Raw genomic sequence first — 18,898 nt, 5'->3', positions numbered from 1 at the left:
TGCCTTTCACCCAAAGTCAGCTGGGATTGGCTCCAGCCCCCCTGCAACCCTGTACGCAGGATAAGCGGTTGAGGATGGATGGATGGATGATTTTGTTTCCTATTTTATAATAGTTATTCTAGAATGAAGTTATTACAATACAGATGGTTGATGACAACATACATAACCCCGGTTAAACCGATGGTCCCCTGATGTGCCAGACACGTGCATTAAGTGCTTGGAAGGAAAGGGTACTCTGTATCACTGCGTATAGGATTGCCCAAAAATAACAAAATATTGGGAAGAAGTTGTTCCGACTTTATCTGAGATTGTTGGAGTGAAGATACTTCACCAGGCGGGAATATGTATACTTGGTCTATATCCAAAAAACTTTATTGTCAATCCTAAAGAGTTAACTTTAATTGACTTCGGACTCCTGCAGGCTAGGAGGATGATTGCTGTCTTGGAACAAATTGGATGTGCCCTCGATATATGTGTGGATAAAGGAGATGGCATCTTGTACTGTGTTGGAAAGACTGACTTATATAACCAGGGGAAGGGCTGCAGAGTTTGAGACTGTGTAGAAACCTTATTAGAGTTTCTTAAACGTTAAAGTGCACAATCAACTTCAAACTGCGGTGTTGACATATGCTGCTGAGTGTTTGTGTTTTATTTAGTTTATTTAATTTGTTATATGTGTGAAGTATGTGAAATGTCCTGTGGAAATTGTGACAATTTGTTTTATGGATGTTATTGTTTTGATTGTTGTATAAGTGATATAAGAGTTCAATAAATATTGTTGAAAAAAAAGAAATAATAGTTCTTAATGTCAAACATCGAACGCCTTTCTCCATCTTGACAAAACTCGGTCGACTATGAATACTCCTGGGGCCACAATGGAAATAGATTTTTATTCCTGACAAAGTCTGATATGTTGTATTAGTTTGTTGTCATTAATCCAATCAAAAACAAATTCTGTATATGATATTATGGGCCTATATGTAACCAAGCTCAGTCAGCTGTGAATAAAATAAGGCTGACAATAAAAATAGGATATTATGAGACTGTTATCTGGTAAATAGAGGTTCCTCCCCAGCCACAGCTACTGAGTGTGTTTTTATATGGCTTTATTTCAAATGTCTGAGCAGAGGAGTTATTCCAACGTGGGAGGATTTTACTGAACATGCTAAGGGGTTTCAGTTTGGAAAACCAGCAATGAAATCTGCCTCACCCTGCTTTTAAAAGCTGCCGGCCCACCTAAAAGAATTTCATTACTCTGGCCTTCGTTGGTGGGTTTCAGTGGCCCACAATGGTCTAAAGGAGTGCTCTGGAAAACATGAGAAACATTCATTTTGAACTTTGGCTCCTCTTGCACTTGGCACAGTTTTGATATGAACCCACCAGTAATTAGGTTTATCTGCACAACAGAGAAAAGGAAAGGTTTCTTACAATATTCTTCCAACATTTGGAGAAATGTTGGACAAGGTTTCCATTTGGTTGTCAAGCTGCAGTAAAAAATAATCATGTATTGACATAAATGTGTTTATTTGACCATTTTCATAGACAAAAAATCTCAAAGACAGCAGCATCTGCCATGTTAATTACATGTCCAAGGTAAAAACTTTACAAAAATAAATAGCTTAAAAAGGAAGCTGTTATAATAAAATAATATGGTCCTTCACTGAAGGTATATGGCCTAATGCTCCATCTCTTTTCTTGTATAACATACTGTAAATTAACAACAGGAATGAAGAAATTAAATATACATACAAGAGTCTGAAAACAACTGTGAGTGTTTGCATATGATGCATTAACAAGTAAATGTCTGGAAATTAATAAAATTAATGTTGTTTTTCATATATATGATAGATAGTATGCTTTCCACTTAACTTAGCAATAACACCTCCAAAGAAACATTTGTTGCACTGCAGATTTTGTACCACTGTTTCTCTCAATAATGCACCTGGGAAAAGGCTAAAATTAAACTACAGGACAGAGGGAAATTATCTGTCATGGGTTTTTCTGGTCATAAATGATCAGTCATTATCTAGGCAAATGCATTTTACACTCTGTGTAAACTCAAACTCTTATCAATTTCTATGAATTCTACATGTCTGGTTCGGCATTGAAACAATCTGTTCTGATGTAAGCTCTAACTAGCACGAGTACAAAATATTGTCATATTTAGTGTCACTGAATGGTTTCCCCATAGTTCAACAATGCCAGTGACATCTTCATCCCAATCATTTAACACAAATCACATTTGGTATGTGTGTAGAAAGAGAAGCAATCCAACAGGAGCACATTTCCCAGAGGCTTAAAATCCTGATGCATCAATCGTACGTACCTACCTCAATAATAGGTTAATTAATTGTTTGCTCAAAGTTTTAGGGGTTTGAGTTCTGTGGAAGACAGTTGGAGGTATATTTACACTGTGCCGGTGTTTGACAGCAGATTTCATGCCACTGTTCTAGCCCCACTTTAAATGACAGCTTATACCAGCCTTAATCTAAAAAGTTACTTTCTGTTTAGAGTGGGACTAAAAACCTCTCTTTCTTGAGAAAACACACACAAACACAACACCTTCATCTAGCATCTATACATAGCATCACATGTACATCTTGAGGTAGATTTCCATTGTTTCAAATCTCAATAGTGGTTGTCAAATGTCAACAAAAGATAACAAAACAATATTCCGACAAAAGCCCTTGATGTGACGTGACATAACCATTTGGTGACATGGACAGATTATGAGGCAATGGGCCCCTGGGCACAGACATGTAAAAGCCCCCACCCCCTATCCTACATAGAAGCAAGACCCCCAAACTGAGAGATGCACATAACGACTACAAACAATGTGAAACAGTCGAACCGCATTTTAGATTAGATTAGATTAGATTTGCAGTTCAAACAGAACTCTCAGAATCTCAGAGTGTCTTTGTTGTTGTTTTGCATATTTGTTGGTCATTTTGTGTCTCTTTGTTGTTGCTTTGTTGTCTCTTTGTGTCTCTATGGTAATTGTGTGTGTCTTTTCAGTTGTTTCTTGTCTCTTTGTGATTGTTTAGTGTGTTTTGTTGTCATTTTGTGTCTCTTTGTTGTTGCTATGTTGTCACTTAGCTTTGTGTCTTTATGATAATTGTGTGTCACTTTGTAATTGTTTCGTGTCTCTTTATGATTGTTTTGTGTCTTTTTGTGGTCGTTTTGTGTCTCTGCCCCCTGACCCCTTGGGCCCCTGGGTCTGTGCCTGGTGTGCCCATTCAGTAATCCATCCATGGTTGGTGAGTGCGGTCAGACCAAAAAGGGAAAATTCACTGTACTCATGTTCCTCATAAGCACTCTTGGTTGAGACATTCTCCAGAGAGTGGCTCTGGGATTTTATACGGATCGCACTTCTCTGGCTCAACAGTCTTTCCAGTGTAGTCTATGCAGAAGACTCTGCGGCGGCGCTCCCCCTGGCCACAAGTTCGTGAGCAGGTGGACCAAGGTCCCATCTGCCATATGGGGCATGGCAGATCCCCACAAGGCCTGATATCTATTGGCTTCAGGTCTTTGTCGCACATGGTGGAGAGGAAGCCCGCGCTGTCTCTGCATTCAACGTTCCTCCTGGACCATCCTGAACCGCAGCTCTTGGAGCACTCAGACCACTCCCCCAGCATCCAGTCAGGCACGCCGAATGGATGGATCATATGCAAAGATGGTGACGAGCCCTTCTTCTCTTTGGATTTGTTGAAGGTCACATCTCTAGGGATGAAAAAGGTATATTTGACCTTGGGAGGGTTGGCGTCCCCTGCAGTGGCCAGGAGTTGGATGGTGATGGCCTCCTTTAGCTGCATGAAGCTCTGGATCCTCTCCAGTGTGGTTGAGGAGCCACTGTACTTTAACACAGCACCGAGCACGGGAATGTCCTGCTCCACCGTGGATACAGAGAAGTTACCGTTGAGGATGTAACCACCACTCTCTCTCATTATAGCCAGGTAGTTCCCATCATGTTTGATTCCTCTGTGGCTCCGCTGTTTGATATCAATGTTAGTAGCACCAACAGGAATTGTAACAATGTCACTATATCCATAGCTGGAAGAGGAAACAAAGAATGGATTAAGAAATGTCAACACTTTTTTCAATTTTGTTCAAATACTTTTTCCCCGAGATACAATTACATTATAATTTTCACATATTAGAGATCTTTTTTGGAGCACTTACGTTGCTTTGTTGTAGGAGCCTGTGATCTTTCTACAGGTGAGCCCATTTCCTCCACACACTCCACACTTATCCACTCTCTTGTTGGATCCAATTACCTGGTCACAGCCTGCCTTCACGCACTGGCCTTGGACACACACAGATGTGGTGTCAGGGCCACAGGTCGTCCCGTCAATCACCTGCAGGGACACAACAAGTGGTGTTGTGTCCACTTATCAGCTTTTGTTCAACCGCATGCATCCTGCAGAATTCTTTTCCTGCTCACGCCCTTCTTTTGAAAAATGTGGTTCAGGTTCTCAGTTCGTCTTGTCAATGTCTTTTAGGGACACAACAAGTGGTGTTGTGTCCACTTATCAGCTTTTGTTCAACCGCATATCACAGCTTTTATCAGTGGTGACATCAGGTCATGGGTTGTATTCCTTTTTTGTCAGACTACTGTTTGCAAGGTAGAGTGGGTTGCTTGATTGGCAGATACATTCCCATTGCCTCCAGTCTGCATGTCTAAGTGTCCTTGGGCAAGATACTGAACCCTAAATTGGTGTATTAATGTTAATTTCTATTTTGATGAGTGGTTGGCACCTAAGACTTTGCCATCAGTGCATAAATGGGTGAATGTGACGTAGTGTAAAGGTGCTTTGAGTGGTCGGAAGATTAGAAAGGCGGTATACAAGTACAGACCATTTCCATGTTTCCAAGGTCAACAAGAATTAAAGTGATAATTATGTTTTAAAAGCGTAACAAGTGATTTTAGCTGACTCAAGGCTTCTTTACAAAAGCTACTTGACTATTTGGTTTTCCTTCCAGGTCAGTGACCTGTAATTCCCCATCTTCACATTTAGTCAGCAAACTGTGTGAGATTACCTGTTTAAAGTCATTATAACTCTGACACGAAGATTATGTGCTTTAGGGCACAATTGTGTTCTTAATAGCCACATATAATAAGAAAGGAAAGCCCCAGATCGAGCGTATATTGGGACATGTTAGCTGTAGTGTGAACGTCACAAGTTGGCAAAATTGCATGTATAAGCTGGGATGCTGAATGCATATACTGTACCTTGGATTCAAACACCTTAAATTCACTACTGCCCCGGGCCCTGCAGAACAGCTTGCATCTGTCTCTGGGAGAAACACCAGCATACTTTGGTATCCACTGTTTCATATTCCCATTGTAGTCAAGGTAGTTAGGGCTGTTGTACTTCTCACACTGTTCCTCTCTAAAACTCTTTCCTAAAGGTAGAAGATGCGTAAGAAAATATTAAATATATTATTTTATATGAATCTACTGGCTGTCTGCAGCTTCAAGTATTGATTCTCACCTTCGTTGTTGTCACAGGGTTGTGTGTTGCAGGACTGATACTGAACTCTCTGTCCCTCACAGTACTTCCCTCCGTTCTGAGGCACAGGGTCAGTGCACTCCCTATAGGAGAACTCCACCCCGCCTCCACATGTTCTGGAGCACTGCTGCCACGGTCCCCATAAGCTCCAGTCACCATCCACAACCACCTGTGGTAAAACACGGCAAGAAAAGAGGGAAAAAAGAGCAGTCAGAGTGGTTGGTTAGCGCTTGGTGCCAAAGGCAATCTCAGCTGTGTAGCCTAAACCACAGTCTGGGCTTCTGGGTTTGAGGCCGCACAGTGTGTTGGCGTGCCGTGACTCCAGGCTAAATCTGTGTTGAAGTTCGGCACGCGTCTGCTGTCTGCCTCTACCCACATTCCTGCCACATGTGTCACTCACCACTAGTGAAACCTGCCATGCTGCAGCTTTGTAAGGCAAAATTGAAAGTGTGTGTGTGTGTGTGTGTGTGTGTGTGTGTGTTTGCTAGTGTGGGTGTCCTTTCCAGAAGTTTTATGAGTTTGGACCAGCTAACATCTCAACTGCCAGCACGTCTGGGTTCACAAACAGATGTGTTCTCATAACACAAGGAGAAGATATCAAGGCAACCAAGCTGAAATGAAACACTGAGCTGTATAAATGTTCTTTAAGGAAATATAAAAAGACATCACGAAGCAGCTGGATTAAAACTCACCAAATTCCAACAATTTTGTAATCTGTACTTTTAGCCTGTACTTTTCATTCATGTATTCCTACTTAAAGCTGCACACAACTGTGTGTCATATCTCCAAAAACTGAGATGCTGTATTGATGACTTTTTCCTAAAACGGCAGATTTCCAATAGAAATCTTGTATTGGGTTGATGATTTTTTTTTTTTTTAAAGTTTGAGTCTAACGCATCTCATGGGAGCTGTTCTGGAGCTTTCATTTGTGTCATCTTCAACTGGGTTTTCCCACTTGTCATTGAATTCTAGATGTTTTTCTAATCATCTTTAAGGACTTCTGAGACATGTCGGCTTAAAAGTTGAACGTCAAAGCATATTCTTGACAACAGTCCATGGTGCATATAGGAGCTGTTCTGGGCCTTTCTATGAAATCACACAATCATCTTCACGACTAAGAATGAGCTTTGATACTGAAAATTTTGTAATATTTTTGATCAAAAAGAAAATGTTTCAGGCAAGTCAGCACATATCCAATGGATAGGTGTAAAGTTAATAACATTTCACAACTCTCCGGCATACAATAATCACATACACATCATCTCAATATCCGTATCAAAAACCGTGTGAAATTTAAAAAAACAACGGAAATCTGCCGAGGGATATTGTTTCAAAGTTGCTGACTTGTGAGTTTTATGAGTGCAAACTTGATTACTCTATTTGTGAGTCAATGAGAAAAGCATTTCAAAGGAAGTGACTCACTGAAACCGACGGGCAGTTCTCCGCACCAAGCAAGTGCAATCAAAGAAACACTGTCAGCATGCAACATGCAATGAGGAGTGAATTAGGAAAGAGTACCCAGTTCCCTAATGTCAAGGTTGATGAGTACAGCATTTAACAAAATTGACAGCCAGCTTTCAAGTGCAGCTTTACTATTGTTTTGTGTATAATCTTTTGTCTTAAAACTGCATTAATTATGTTGTTTGTTTATTTTTGTCAACTTCGCCATATCACATTATGGATGTGTAATGTTGGAATGGCTAATGGATTAGCACAGAGATGCCTATCGAGCAGATAAGAAGCAGCATTATTTTGGAAATTCACTCTCCTTTTAGTTCTGTTTTGTTTTTCATCTACTCCTAAAAAAATGACGTTTTAATATTTAATTTAGCTGTTAAATGTTTACCATTTAGTCATTACCTTTGTATGTGCTGGGCAGGTAGTGTACAGTGGGGTTATCAGAGCTTTTTCACTGAAAACAGCTGCCTGCAGCTTCTGGAAATGAGGTTGATGAGATCCGTGACAGTGAATTAAAACAAAAAGTTACAGGCCATAAAACCAAAACAATGAGCTGAAAGACACTAAAATGCTAGGTAGGCTAGTTTGATCTAATTGGGGCTAATTTATCACTACAACTTTTACACTTAGTCATTCAACCCACTCTTTTTATAAAAAATAGTGATTAGTGCAGCATTAAAGGTTCAGTGTGTAATATTTAGGGAGATCTATTGACAGAAATGCACTATAATATCCATAACTGTGTTTTCAGCGGTGTATAAAAATCTTACATAATTAACTGTTTTGTTTTTATTACATTAGAATACACAAGGTCCTCTTACATGGAAGTCGCCATGTTTCTACAGTTGCCCAAACAGACTCTGCTCTACAGAGCATGTTTCGTTACTATGTTAAATATGTATGAAGAAGAAGAAGTAACGTCAATAGTAGTAGTAGCTGAATGGTGTATTAGAAGTAAGAAGAAAAGTGAAATTTGGACAAATGGAGGCCCACATGTATTATTTAACACATGAGGGTAACACACCTTAAACGCTTTAATCTTGAGAAGCTGTAGAGCTGTAGTCTCTAAATTTCTAGCTAAACTGAGGCTTTTTGAAGACCCTTTTCTCTCTCTCTCTCGTCCGTCATTCACCGGTCTTGTGCAGAGTTTAGCATGCATGCCGTGCTGCCGACAGCTGCATGCACGTCGCGGTTCCTCGTTGGTTATTTTAAGTAGCCGGCTATTTAAAAATGATAAAATATTCTTTGTGTGGTTCATCAACTGTGATAAATTATCCGAAAGTCCTGCGATGTGCGGACAACTCGGCACAACACCAGTGAAGCTGGAGCTCCCTCTTCAGCAAGCATCTTCTGCCACTACACACATTCACGCTACGCTTACACATGCGCACTGACGACCCAGGGTTAGGGTTACAATTTTGGGTTTATTCACGCACTTTAAAAACATTTATTGAAAGTTTTTATTCTTTTTACATGTTTATTTACAGCATTAAATGTTGAAGTGTGTATTGAAATAGGCTTTATATTAATTTATTGGAAGAAAAATGGTAGTTCTGTGTAAATGGCATGATCCTTGTTTCACTGTTTCAACTGTAAGACTGACAGTCGAATCAGGCTCCGCCCATCGAAGCATCAACTCTTCAACTATTTGGGATCAGCCCTACATATTGCATATGCATATTTTGCAAACATGTAATTTGTTATATGGTTGGTTTACTGTTCATGTAGAGTGAACTAGATGTCTGTGTGTTGTTTATATGCTCTGATAATCCACCACATCTTTGTAGTAGCATCCATGTTGATTCCACATTCAGACTTAAGAGCACATGAACACACACTGAAATCGGAAGAACGATTTCACAACTCAGGAAATGGGACAATCTGAGGAACATGTGAATGCACCATGAGTCACTGGTTGCAATTCGCAACCCTCACCACTAGATGCCACTAAAACCTACACACTGAACCCTTAAAGCAAGACTATGTAACTTTTACTTAAAGGTGGCCACTATATGCACAATTGGCAATTACAGGGCAATTCTAAAGCTAATAGGCAACATAGCTTAACACTAGCAGAAGAGGAGAAGAGTTACAAAGTCAGAAAACTTAGTAGGCCTACTGTTAATTACACAGCTAAGTTTGCTAACATTAGCTACTAAGAAAGTAGTGGCAAAAACCCCCAGTGTATTGAAATGAAGGTGTGTTTTGTGTTTGTGTATTGCTAATAGAACAACAAGGTATTAATTCTTTAAAAGTTATATAGTCTCGCTTGACACAAATGACACCTACCACTACTTTTCCGATAAGGAAGAGGTCTTACCAGCGGCTGCTTCACCTCCTGGGTCGACATGCACGCTCCGTGGAGGCAGGTCCCGTTGAGGCTACAGGGGGTGCCGTCAGCCCAGGGCAAGCTACCGTTCTTGGTGGAGCACTGTGGCGTACCGTCCTCTTGACACCACAGCTGGCTGCAAATATCACTGTCTGAGGTGTTGGGGCAGTGGACAAACTCCTCTCCAAAAATCTGCTGGCACTGTTGGTCCAGGCTGTACTTGGTGCCTGGCAGCTCTCTTGGTAACGGTATGGTACTTTCTGGGACATCCAGCAGGCAGTCCCCTGTGGTTACAATACAAAGCAACACTGTATGAGACTGATTATATTGTGGTTTATGGATATTAAGGACCTTGCTGCACTGTGACAATTGTAAATGTGTTGCTCGTTGTGTGTGGCATGACAACAGTGGGAAAATATTCAGGGCAAGTAGTGTCCTGACTATAAAAATGAATAATTTAAATTTAACTAATGCAGTGCACTTTTATAGGCAGCCTAGTGCTCAGAATCTGGACATTTGACAGCTATTCTAAATCTGAATTTATTCATGATTCCTCTAATGATTCTTTATTACATTCAATAAGCTTTTTGTGTCGAGTTGTCAATGACGTTTGCAATGCGGAATGAACATTCTCAGCCACATGAGTTTTCTTTGGAGCCATTTTCCAACTGATAAAGAACATATTTTGCTGACACCAGCTGTTGCTTTTGGCTGAGGAGGTGAGGAGCAGGAAGAAGTCCATTTTATGACTCAGTGGAAAAGAAGGTTCACTGATAGGTCTAGTATGGATACAAACAGTACATGATGCACAACATGAGATGGTGAGGTGGAGGGGAGTCAAAGAGAAAGAAAGAGAGAGGGAGGGAGGATGTGGAAAGAGAAGATGTGAAAATCTAGGGTAAGATAAACTATACCCACAACCCATAATTTGTGGGGAGCAACATGTTTAAGCAGGAAAGCGTGAGACAATAACAGTATGTTTAATTCATCTCTGAATCAGCCTTAATAACAGATCCACAGTGTTGTGGCAGACATCCACATTGGCAGACATGGCTGCTCAGTTTCTGATTCAGTGTGTAATTTTTAACACGTTGGGGCGACAACCTGAAATATTTCCTACCATGTCCATTGTCAAAGAACTCTGTGATGTAGAGAGCGCTGCAGGGAGACCAAGGCGCAGTCTTGTTGAGACTGACAAAGAGAGGAGCCATCAGGTAATGTCCTCCCAGATCTCCAAACAGCCTCTCACAGGTCTTGAAGTCGTCATGAGGCATACTCAACACGTGACCTGCAGTGGGAAAGGATGCAATGTAACGATGTGACATACGGGTGCACCGATGCATGCAAAGTGTGGTTCTGAATGACTGAAAAAGACTTAAAAGCTTCACATAACAGAACTTGTTTTTCATAAATCCTACACCCACACCAGCCCACCCATATGACAATAAATGTGAGCTAACCGAGCTCATGTGCAGCTGTGAAGGCAGCTTGCAGGCCGTTGTCCTCGATGACGGAGCAGCTTCTCTTGGGATCGCACATCGTCCCAACATCGGCCACACCCAACGTGTCGCAGCTCTTCTGTCCACAGATATCCTGCAGCATAAACAAACACAGAAAACACTGAAACTGGAGCACCAAGGGCATGATGATGAGGTGAAATTTGAAAAGATACCAATGTTGAGATTTCTTTATTAAAGATTTAAAAAGCAGATATTATATGTGACCATCTTCATTCCAGAAAATTCCTAAAATGATGAGCATTTGTGTTTACCCAAACAGTATTAGGTATTATATCTTATTCAGGTTAACAAGCCTTTAATACAGAGTGACGTCGTGTTCAAAAAGTGGGGAATTGTATGCCGCTCATGTTCTACTGGAATTTGCTAATTCTGGTATATCACCGCTGATTATGATAAGCCACTGCTGTGGGAGACTTTTAAATGACTTTTCACTTTTCCACAGGCAGAGACTACTTTTTACAATCATGTGCTGGTAGTGTGCCACTCTTGTTTTAGTTTTATATGTCAATTACTAGCAGTATGCCTTTTTCACTAGGTGTATGTTGCTGCTGTTCGACCAGCATATGGCACATGAAAGAGGTAGGTCACTGTTGCTTCACTAGCAGCCAGCACTCCCCACAGGCTTAATATTATTGGTATGCTGTAGGATATAGTTTGACCAACCAACACTAACTATGAGACAGTAGACTATAGATCAAAATGTAATTTTTATTTTTTATCTATTTAATTTAAGAAATGGTAGATGTAGCCTATGTACATACTATATGTATTAGGCATATCATTACCAGCAGCAACATATGCTGGTAAGAATCATTACATGCAAGTAGAGGGGTGGTATGTACCGTTCAAATGGCAGCAACATGAGTAACATACCATTCTATTGTATTTTAAGTGCCATAACCCAGTACAACTACAGCGGCATACCAAAAACCAACAGCATCATATCACTCAAAATCGAAATATGCCAGTGTAGGAGTAAAGCTGCATACCATGAGCCACTTTGGTTGTTGTTGCTGCCAAACAGTTTCAGTGTCATGGAACACTAAAACTGTCCAGAGAAACCAAGAAACTGCATACTTGTATTAGATCCAATTCAACTATTTCATTCAAATCAGTTCAGGGTAAGGTCTTGTCATGGACAATGCGTGTTGTGTTGAGCAATTCCTTGGTTAACCTATAATTAATTTGTAAAACCAAAACAGGCAACATACTTTTTAATACCCTATGCTTAATACAATCAATATTGGCTTGATACATTGTTATAAAAATGGATACGACTTATTTCCATTGAAATGTACAGACCAATTGCTTAGACACAGCCTGCAAAGTGGATTATTAGAGTAAAAGACATCGTTCGGTCAAATAGTAAATATAGTAAGTGCATGGGCAGCTCTGAGTGACTGTTATATTAATCATGTAGGATGGCGAACCTTGACTGGTTATTTATGTCCAGTTGTTTTTTTGCCATTTTTAAAGAAGCAAATCAAAAACATGTTGCTCAGTGTTTCCGTCATAAAACAAAGCAAATAAATATCCTCAGCATGCAGCTATCCAGAGCTGTGATCTGGGAAAATGAACAGTGTGGTGTATCAGAAATCTTTCCCTGCTTGAGAATACGCCTGGCTGTGTAGGATGTAGATGATTCCATGGCCTCGCCTCAGTCCCCAAAAAACCACAAGGCAGAACCCTCTGTGATTCAAAACACATCTGGACTTGGAGCTGCCGTTTAAACGCAGCTCAGCATGTGTTTGTACACCTTGTTCCACAATAGCATCTGTCACTCATGTATGCAGACATGCAGACACAAACCACAATCTATGGGGTCAAAGCACAAGCCACAGTATTGAATTTGCAGATAGTGCAGACTGATGTGCAAGCATCCCCATACAGTATAATCATGAGAAAAAGAGTGTGAGTTTTGAGTTTCACAACAGCCAGTAGTAGCAGCAGCCTTCTCTTATGACTGTGGGACACATGGCATACATATTCAACCCCGCCCGGGCCACACACTCAAGCCCTGACCATTTAAAGTGTCTTAATCATGTCAGGGCTGATTTGTGGCCACACTAAAGTTAGCTCATCCACGAGGAGCCTTCCGTCCTCTACATTTCAAAGCATATCTCCGCAGAAATGGAAAAACAAACAAACCGGGTTTGGATGAATGATGGAGAGCTACTTCAACAAATCCAACACAACACCGCAAAAGCTCATATGTGCTATTCATCATTTCTCTCATCCAGGGTCAGACTTACGTGCTAATGCCATTCAGTAGTTGGATAAACGCCAAGCCTGTCATCAAATCAAGTTGCAACCAGGGCACTTAGCTATAAAAATTTAATAATAGAGAGGTTACTCACCTAATGTATTGTCTGCTAACACCTTGTCAACATGCACATACCAGATGGAAAAAGGCAGCCAAATACAGCAGAACAAGTCAATCTCAAGTTAAACCCTGAGGACTTGTGAACTTATTTCCTGTCGAAGCATTCATAAAGCACAGGTTGTTTGCTCTCCGTTCATGTTCCCCCTGCTTGGAAAAGATTACAACTATTCCTAAATCCCTTTTCAGCCAAAGCAAGGGGTTCTTTTTAAACTGGGACCCTCCGCTCCGCACACAACTGGCCTAAATGCACCTGTGTTACTGTAAGACACTTGGGTTTCAAGTAATTGCTTTGTGGTTGAGTCTGCTGCCCCTGAAACCACATTATGTACCGCAGCTGGCCTGGGACTGAATTCCACCAGGGCTTAATTTGTGACTCATCCTCGCTGGGTTACTGCCTTCTGAATGAAGAACGAAATATACACACTGTAAAGCACTCAACATTGTTTGAGTGCACCAAACAGTCCAAACCATGCTCTCAAGAAAGGCACGACTATCATAATCTATCATGATCTGTGTGTATTTTAAAACCACTGTGAGTCGGGAAGCCTGATGCAACAGTATTTATGTTTTTATTTATTTGTATTATTTATAAATGTTTGTGCTAAAAGCAGCATTTATCTCGGATTTAGTTTTTTGCCACTTGAGGGGAGAATTCCAGAACAAGCTGAAAATTACACATGGTTAGTTGCGTGCCTTATAAAGTTGTTATGGCTAATGTGTTAGCCAGATGAAATTGACTGTTTACACATTCAGCAGACACTGATAAACATTTATTTGGAATCATGTGTATGGCCCCCTGAAGAATGCAAGTGTCTAATGTTCACTCTCCTTTTAGTTTTATTTTAGTTTCCACCAACTCCCAAGGGAAATATTGGGCTCTTTAGCTGATAAATGCTCCAGTACGTTCACCAGCTAGTTGCTGCTGTTGTGCTGGCAACGTAGTGTACAATCGTTTTATCAGAGAGATTTTTCACTGACAACTGCTTCCTGCTGCTGCTGCTGCTGCTGGAAATTAGATTAAAAAGGTGAGTTGCAGGTCAGAAAATCAAAACAATGAGCAGAAAGTGGTAAAACACCTTGTAGTGCTAAGGAACTGCAGAATCGGGTAATAATTCTCAGTGGGTTCATCATTGTGACACTGTCACATTAAACAGAAGCATTTGACCCATTATTTATATAAACATATTCATTAGTGGAGCTTTAAATTCTTGTTTCATGGCCAAATATTGTAAACATTCAGCATTTCCTGTAGCTGAACCCTTCAAATGAAACCCATGCAACTATAGCTTCTTTTAACATGAAACTTGGTGTTCCACAAGGATCAATTCTTGGGCCACTGCTGTTTTAAATTAACATAAATAATTTGGTGTAAAAAGAATTTCTTAGCTCAAGGTCCACTTAGTAGCTTTTTCTGGAGATTTCAACCGCTTCTCACAGCCATCCTAAGTGGATGAAGTTTGCTCAGTTGTCATGCAATTGGCTCAAATGGTCTCCAGTGTCAGAAGAGTCTTGATTGTTTTCCAACCACTGACTCCTGGTCAATGACATTTGACCCCTTCTTGGTCAATGCTGAGAAACATTTTGGCCTGGTGTTCACAGACAGCTAAGGTTGTCTGTTTCCAGTGTTCATTTAATCTCGCGTCCAGGTTCCTTGTTGTTTAATTGATATAATGTCTTTAGCAACTGAGCAAACTCCATTCGGTAAAGATGACTGAGTCACAGGTGAAAGCTCAGGAAAGACACTGGTAGGTGGACCTTGAGTTAAGATATTGAAATGTTTAAAACATTATATGCAGATGATGGTATGTTTTACTGGAGACAGCCATTCTGCAGCTGTGTAAAGATGCTAAACCAGGTATATACTCTGCCCTCACCTCTCTGGTGAAGAGCATGGCAGTGTCATAGTGCTCTGGATGCCTTTGGCTTGGAGGGTTGAAGAGCTGCTGCCACGAGCAGAAGTTCCTCAGAGCCACACCTCCATTGCTGGAGACCTCCGGGCCGACCTCGTCGTCCTCCACCACCAACATCTTAACCAGCACCATGTTAACTGAGTTCTTTATGCTGGGGTGCTTGTAAAGCTGGGCGGCTATCGACATCAGGGTCAGAATGTAGTGCTGTGGAGGAGGAGAGACAGGACACAACATTTACAAATGTTCACAAAATTTCCATGAACATTAACTTCCTTGTTCTTGACATTTAAAGAGCTTGGACAGCTCAAAGACAAAGTGAAGGTGGATAAAAGAGAGCAGGGTTAAAGCCAACTTGGTGAATTTCATCCTGCGCAGGTACCCATTATTGCACGACAATATGTTTGTGTTTCTGCCAGCACAGACTAGATATTGGATTTTTTGATATTTAGTGATATTTGAGAGTTACAAAACCTGATAACACTTTATCAAGCGATATTAGTTTTTTTAACAAACCTGCATAACATAAAGAAACATTTTTTATTTTAAAGAGCCCTTAAAATGTGCTTTTAAAGAAATATGACCAAGAAATGTACAGAGCTGTACATTCTTTGATTTTGAAATAACAGATTAAATTGAGATATGAACATTGTGTACATTTATAATTTATAATGTATTTTTGTAATTTTAATGTACAATTTATGATTTTCAATCATGCTGAGACATTTCTGGGTTTCCTAAAATGGTAATTTAACTTAGAAAATGACATTATTGGTTTTTAAAAGCATGCTGTTTAATAATATTTGGGGCGCTGAAACTGCATATCTGTGTTGCTATCTACAACATTTGCTCCTTGCTGTAGAGCAATAGTTCTCCCTGCTGACAAGTTGGCCAGGAATCTCCTCCTGGCCCATTGAGCTGCCTGCTGCCTTTAAAGGTGATGAGAGGAGCAGATGTGATTGTTCATTATGGAAGTCTGACACCAGCTGTATCGCTCCCGCTAATAATGTACATTATTGATACACTTCACCAGGACTGCATATGAGCTTTAAAGTTGCAGTATCTGTTGAACATACTCACATGTATTTGCACCTTAAGTTTACAGCCGGTTTCAGGAACATAGAAGCATTGTTTTATGCTCCACTGTCTTTTTGAGTGATGAATTCCTTCAAGAAAAACCCTCATTTGGCTTTATTAACAGTAAACAGCTGCTTCCAAATAGCTTTTGTTCACTATCCATGATTGTGTCATGGTAGGTAGGGATGGGCAGGGTTTTCCACAGCACTGTCATGGTTGTATTTTAGTGGAGAGCTGGTAAATCACTATGAATGTGAGGGGTTGTGCCAGGATGTGTATTGTAAAGTCTTCCATCAGCCTTCATGAAATCACTTTTTCTAGAGTGGGATGAGGTTTTTCCACATGTGCTGTACACACACCCACAGAGCCACCAAATCACTAAAACTGCCCTGTTTACAGTAATACATGCAATTTTAAATTAATCTGAATTATAATGAAAAGCCAAATATAAGCCCAGTTTATCAGTTTAACCCTCTTCCACTTGATTCTGGTGCCTGGATGCCTTCACTTACTCTTGGGATAATGACCACTGACAACACTCAGTAAAGACAGGAGAGAACAGATATTGTAAGCCTTGTGAATCTTCCCTGAATGATGCTGAGGCGCTGCTGCCAAATCGTGACCAAGTCATGAGGAATGTGGTTCAGCATTGCTTGCATTTCTGTTGCCTGACCTTATTCTCAGCCTGTGGAAAACAGGGAGCTCCTTCATTGCCAAAACATGTTTTATGAAGCAGTACAGAAAAACAAATCCCTGCCACTATATTTCTAGGTGAACCCTTGCAAACAACAAGATGGGAAAATAAAGGAAAAAAACATGACGTCTTCAGCGTCTTTGTTTGTTTATGGTACAGTATAAGTTAAACTAAGATTTTTTTTAGGTTCCTACCAACAGTGTGTGCAGGAAAGAATGAGTTCATTGTGTCTGACCTTTATTTCGTCTCCATAGAAGTGGGTCATTGTTGAGTCTGCTACCACCAGGGTCTCTATGAACCGTGGCGCGGAAACAAAGCGTCTACGGCGAGGTTCCCTCTGTGCGTCACTGTCGCTGTGCGTAAAACTTTCCCCATTGTGCTTCTCCGCTCGGCTCTCCGCCGCCGCGTGATCAAACAGGAGGGGAACACCGTGGCTTTTGGTGAATGTCCTTCTCTTGATGACATGCAGCTGCTCTGCAGAGGCCGGCCCCAGGCCGTCGCGAAGCTTGGGCTCAATTGAATACTCTTTCCCCTCTGTGATGAAGGAGCCAAATATACCGTAGCACAAACTGACAGATACAACCGAGTTTTGGTCATGATCTACGTTCCCCGAGTAAAAACAGCTCCTAAGCTGTCCTTCACTCTCCTCCGTCTGGTTCATAAAATTCTGGAGATCCGCGGCAGGTTGGACACCTGAAGCGCTGCGTAAAGCGCCAACATCTCTGGCTTTGATGCGCTGTATTTTGAAGGATGGCGCGATAAAGCTGGTATCTGGAATAAGATTCAGAGTCAAGTCCTTGCCAAATGCACTGAGGATAAATCTCGGCTGTTCCTCGCTTCTTTTCCAAAAGCGACCGCTTATTCTTCCATTTATCCGAACAGGTACAATATCCTCTGATTCAAACGGAGTGGAAAGTGCCGCGTTCATGACGCACAGGAGTAAAACGATCGAACACATAGTGGAACACATCTTCTGCAATGGAAATTGCACTCAAGAGTTGTAAAAATGAAAAAAAAAAAAAAAAAAGATTAAAAAAGAAAAATGTATTGCAATGTATGTCCTTTATCTCTGGTAAGTGGTGAGTGTTCTTTAGTCGAAGGAGTAGCTCCTCAATTCAGAGATCTTTCAAATTAAAAGTGATTTTCCAGTGCTGTAAAGGCAGTCTTAGTCAAAGTATGTCTGGTATTTAATTTCAGTCTATGTGAGTTGCCGTTTCTAATTACCTAACCAAGCTAAGTCTTGCTGTACCACTCACCAGCACCGCTGCAGTCTGGACACATCGCGGGTATTTATACTTTCTGCTCTTCTCTGGACATGAGGGGGTTTATTTTTGATATCCTCAGTTGCTGGAAATTCTCCTCCCACTCGCACTTCATGAGATACTCGCGGATAAAACGGATCCAATGAGAATAGGCCGACACTCCCCCCTTCTGAAATAGCTTGACACCGCGCTCCTATTATTAACCCAGCGTGCTATATGGCAGCGGCAGGACATTTATACTACGCATAGCTTTAAGTCCGCTACTTGAGTTATTTGGGAGCAGTGTGTGAGTGGCAGGCCCCCACAAAGCCCAGAAACCCCCCAAGGCCGATCTGCTTTATCCCCGCACAAAAGACCACCGCTGGACAGAGAAAGGCACTGTGTGTGCTTGGATCCGACCGCCACCTGGAACACTGAGAAATGTATAACTAAATAAGAGCTATAGAAATAATAATTAAAGTATATTTAATGAAGTCATAATGACTCAAATAAACGTATATATTTTTTAAATCCAAAATGTGAAAACAAAGAACTGCAGATCTGATTTTTCTTTATTTTTTTATGAACATTTCTTTAGCTGTGATATGGCGCCAGCCCCCCTGCGATCCCGCAAGGATAAGCGGTTATAGATAATGGATGGATTGATGGAATAAATATTTCTTTCCAGCACCATAAAGGCTTCTTATAGAGAAGCATTCTCTTCATGATGCCAGAGAGCCTTTCCAAAAGGCTTCTGATGTATTACAAGACTAAACACA

General features: G+C 40.9%; 1 protein-coding gene across 1 annotated transcript; it reads right to left on the bottom strand.

The window, feature by feature from the left end:
• Positions 1-1,507: 1,507 nt before the first annotated feature.
• LOC123985640 (A disintegrin and metalloproteinase with thrombospondin motifs 8-like) lies at positions 1,508-18,159 on the bottom strand. The gene is made up of 9 exons (XM_046073357.1): positions 17,114-18,159; positions 15,075-15,314; positions 10,758-10,890; positions 10,418-10,585; positions 9,289-9,581; positions 5,493-5,679; positions 5,231-5,403; positions 4,180-4,355; positions 1,508-4,050 (listed from the first exon to the last, which is right to left on the bottom strand). Exons 1-9 carry the CDS (start codon positions 17,846-17,848, stop codon positions 3,306-3,308), a joined length of 2,850 nt encoding a protein of 949 aa, XP_045929313.1. The 5' UTR covers positions 17,849-18,159; the 3' UTR covers positions 1,508-3,305.
• Positions 18,160-18,898: the final 739 nt, after the last annotated feature.

Source organism: Micropterus dolomieu, linkage group LG17, assembly GCF_021292245.1.
Source record: "Micropterus dolomieu isolate WLL.071019.BEF.003 ecotype Adirondacks linkage group LG17, ASM2129224v1, whole genome shotgun sequence".
In the NCBI taxonomy this organism is placed as follows: Eukaryota; Metazoa; Chordata; class Actinopteri; order Centrarchiformes; family Centrarchidae; genus Micropterus; species Micropterus dolomieu.
The sequence above is the reverse complement of the archived record's forward strand: the minus strand, read 5'-3'. Positions and strand labels throughout refer to the sequence as shown.

Excerpts from the sequence above, each read along its gene's own strand:
- LOC123985640 (XM_046073357.1), bottom strand. The coding sequence starts at position 17,848 with ATGTGTTCCACTATGTGTTCGATCGTTTTACTCCTGTGCGTCATGAAC. Across the intron at positions 9,582-10,417 it reads GTTCTTTGACAATGGACATG|GGGACTGCCTGCTGGATGTC; the intron begins GTAGGAAATATT and ends TTGTAACCACAG. Across the intron at positions 4,051-4,179 it reads GGCTCCTACAACAAAGCAAC|CTATGGATATAGTGACATTG; the intron begins GTAAGTGCTCCA and ends TTCCTCTTCCAG.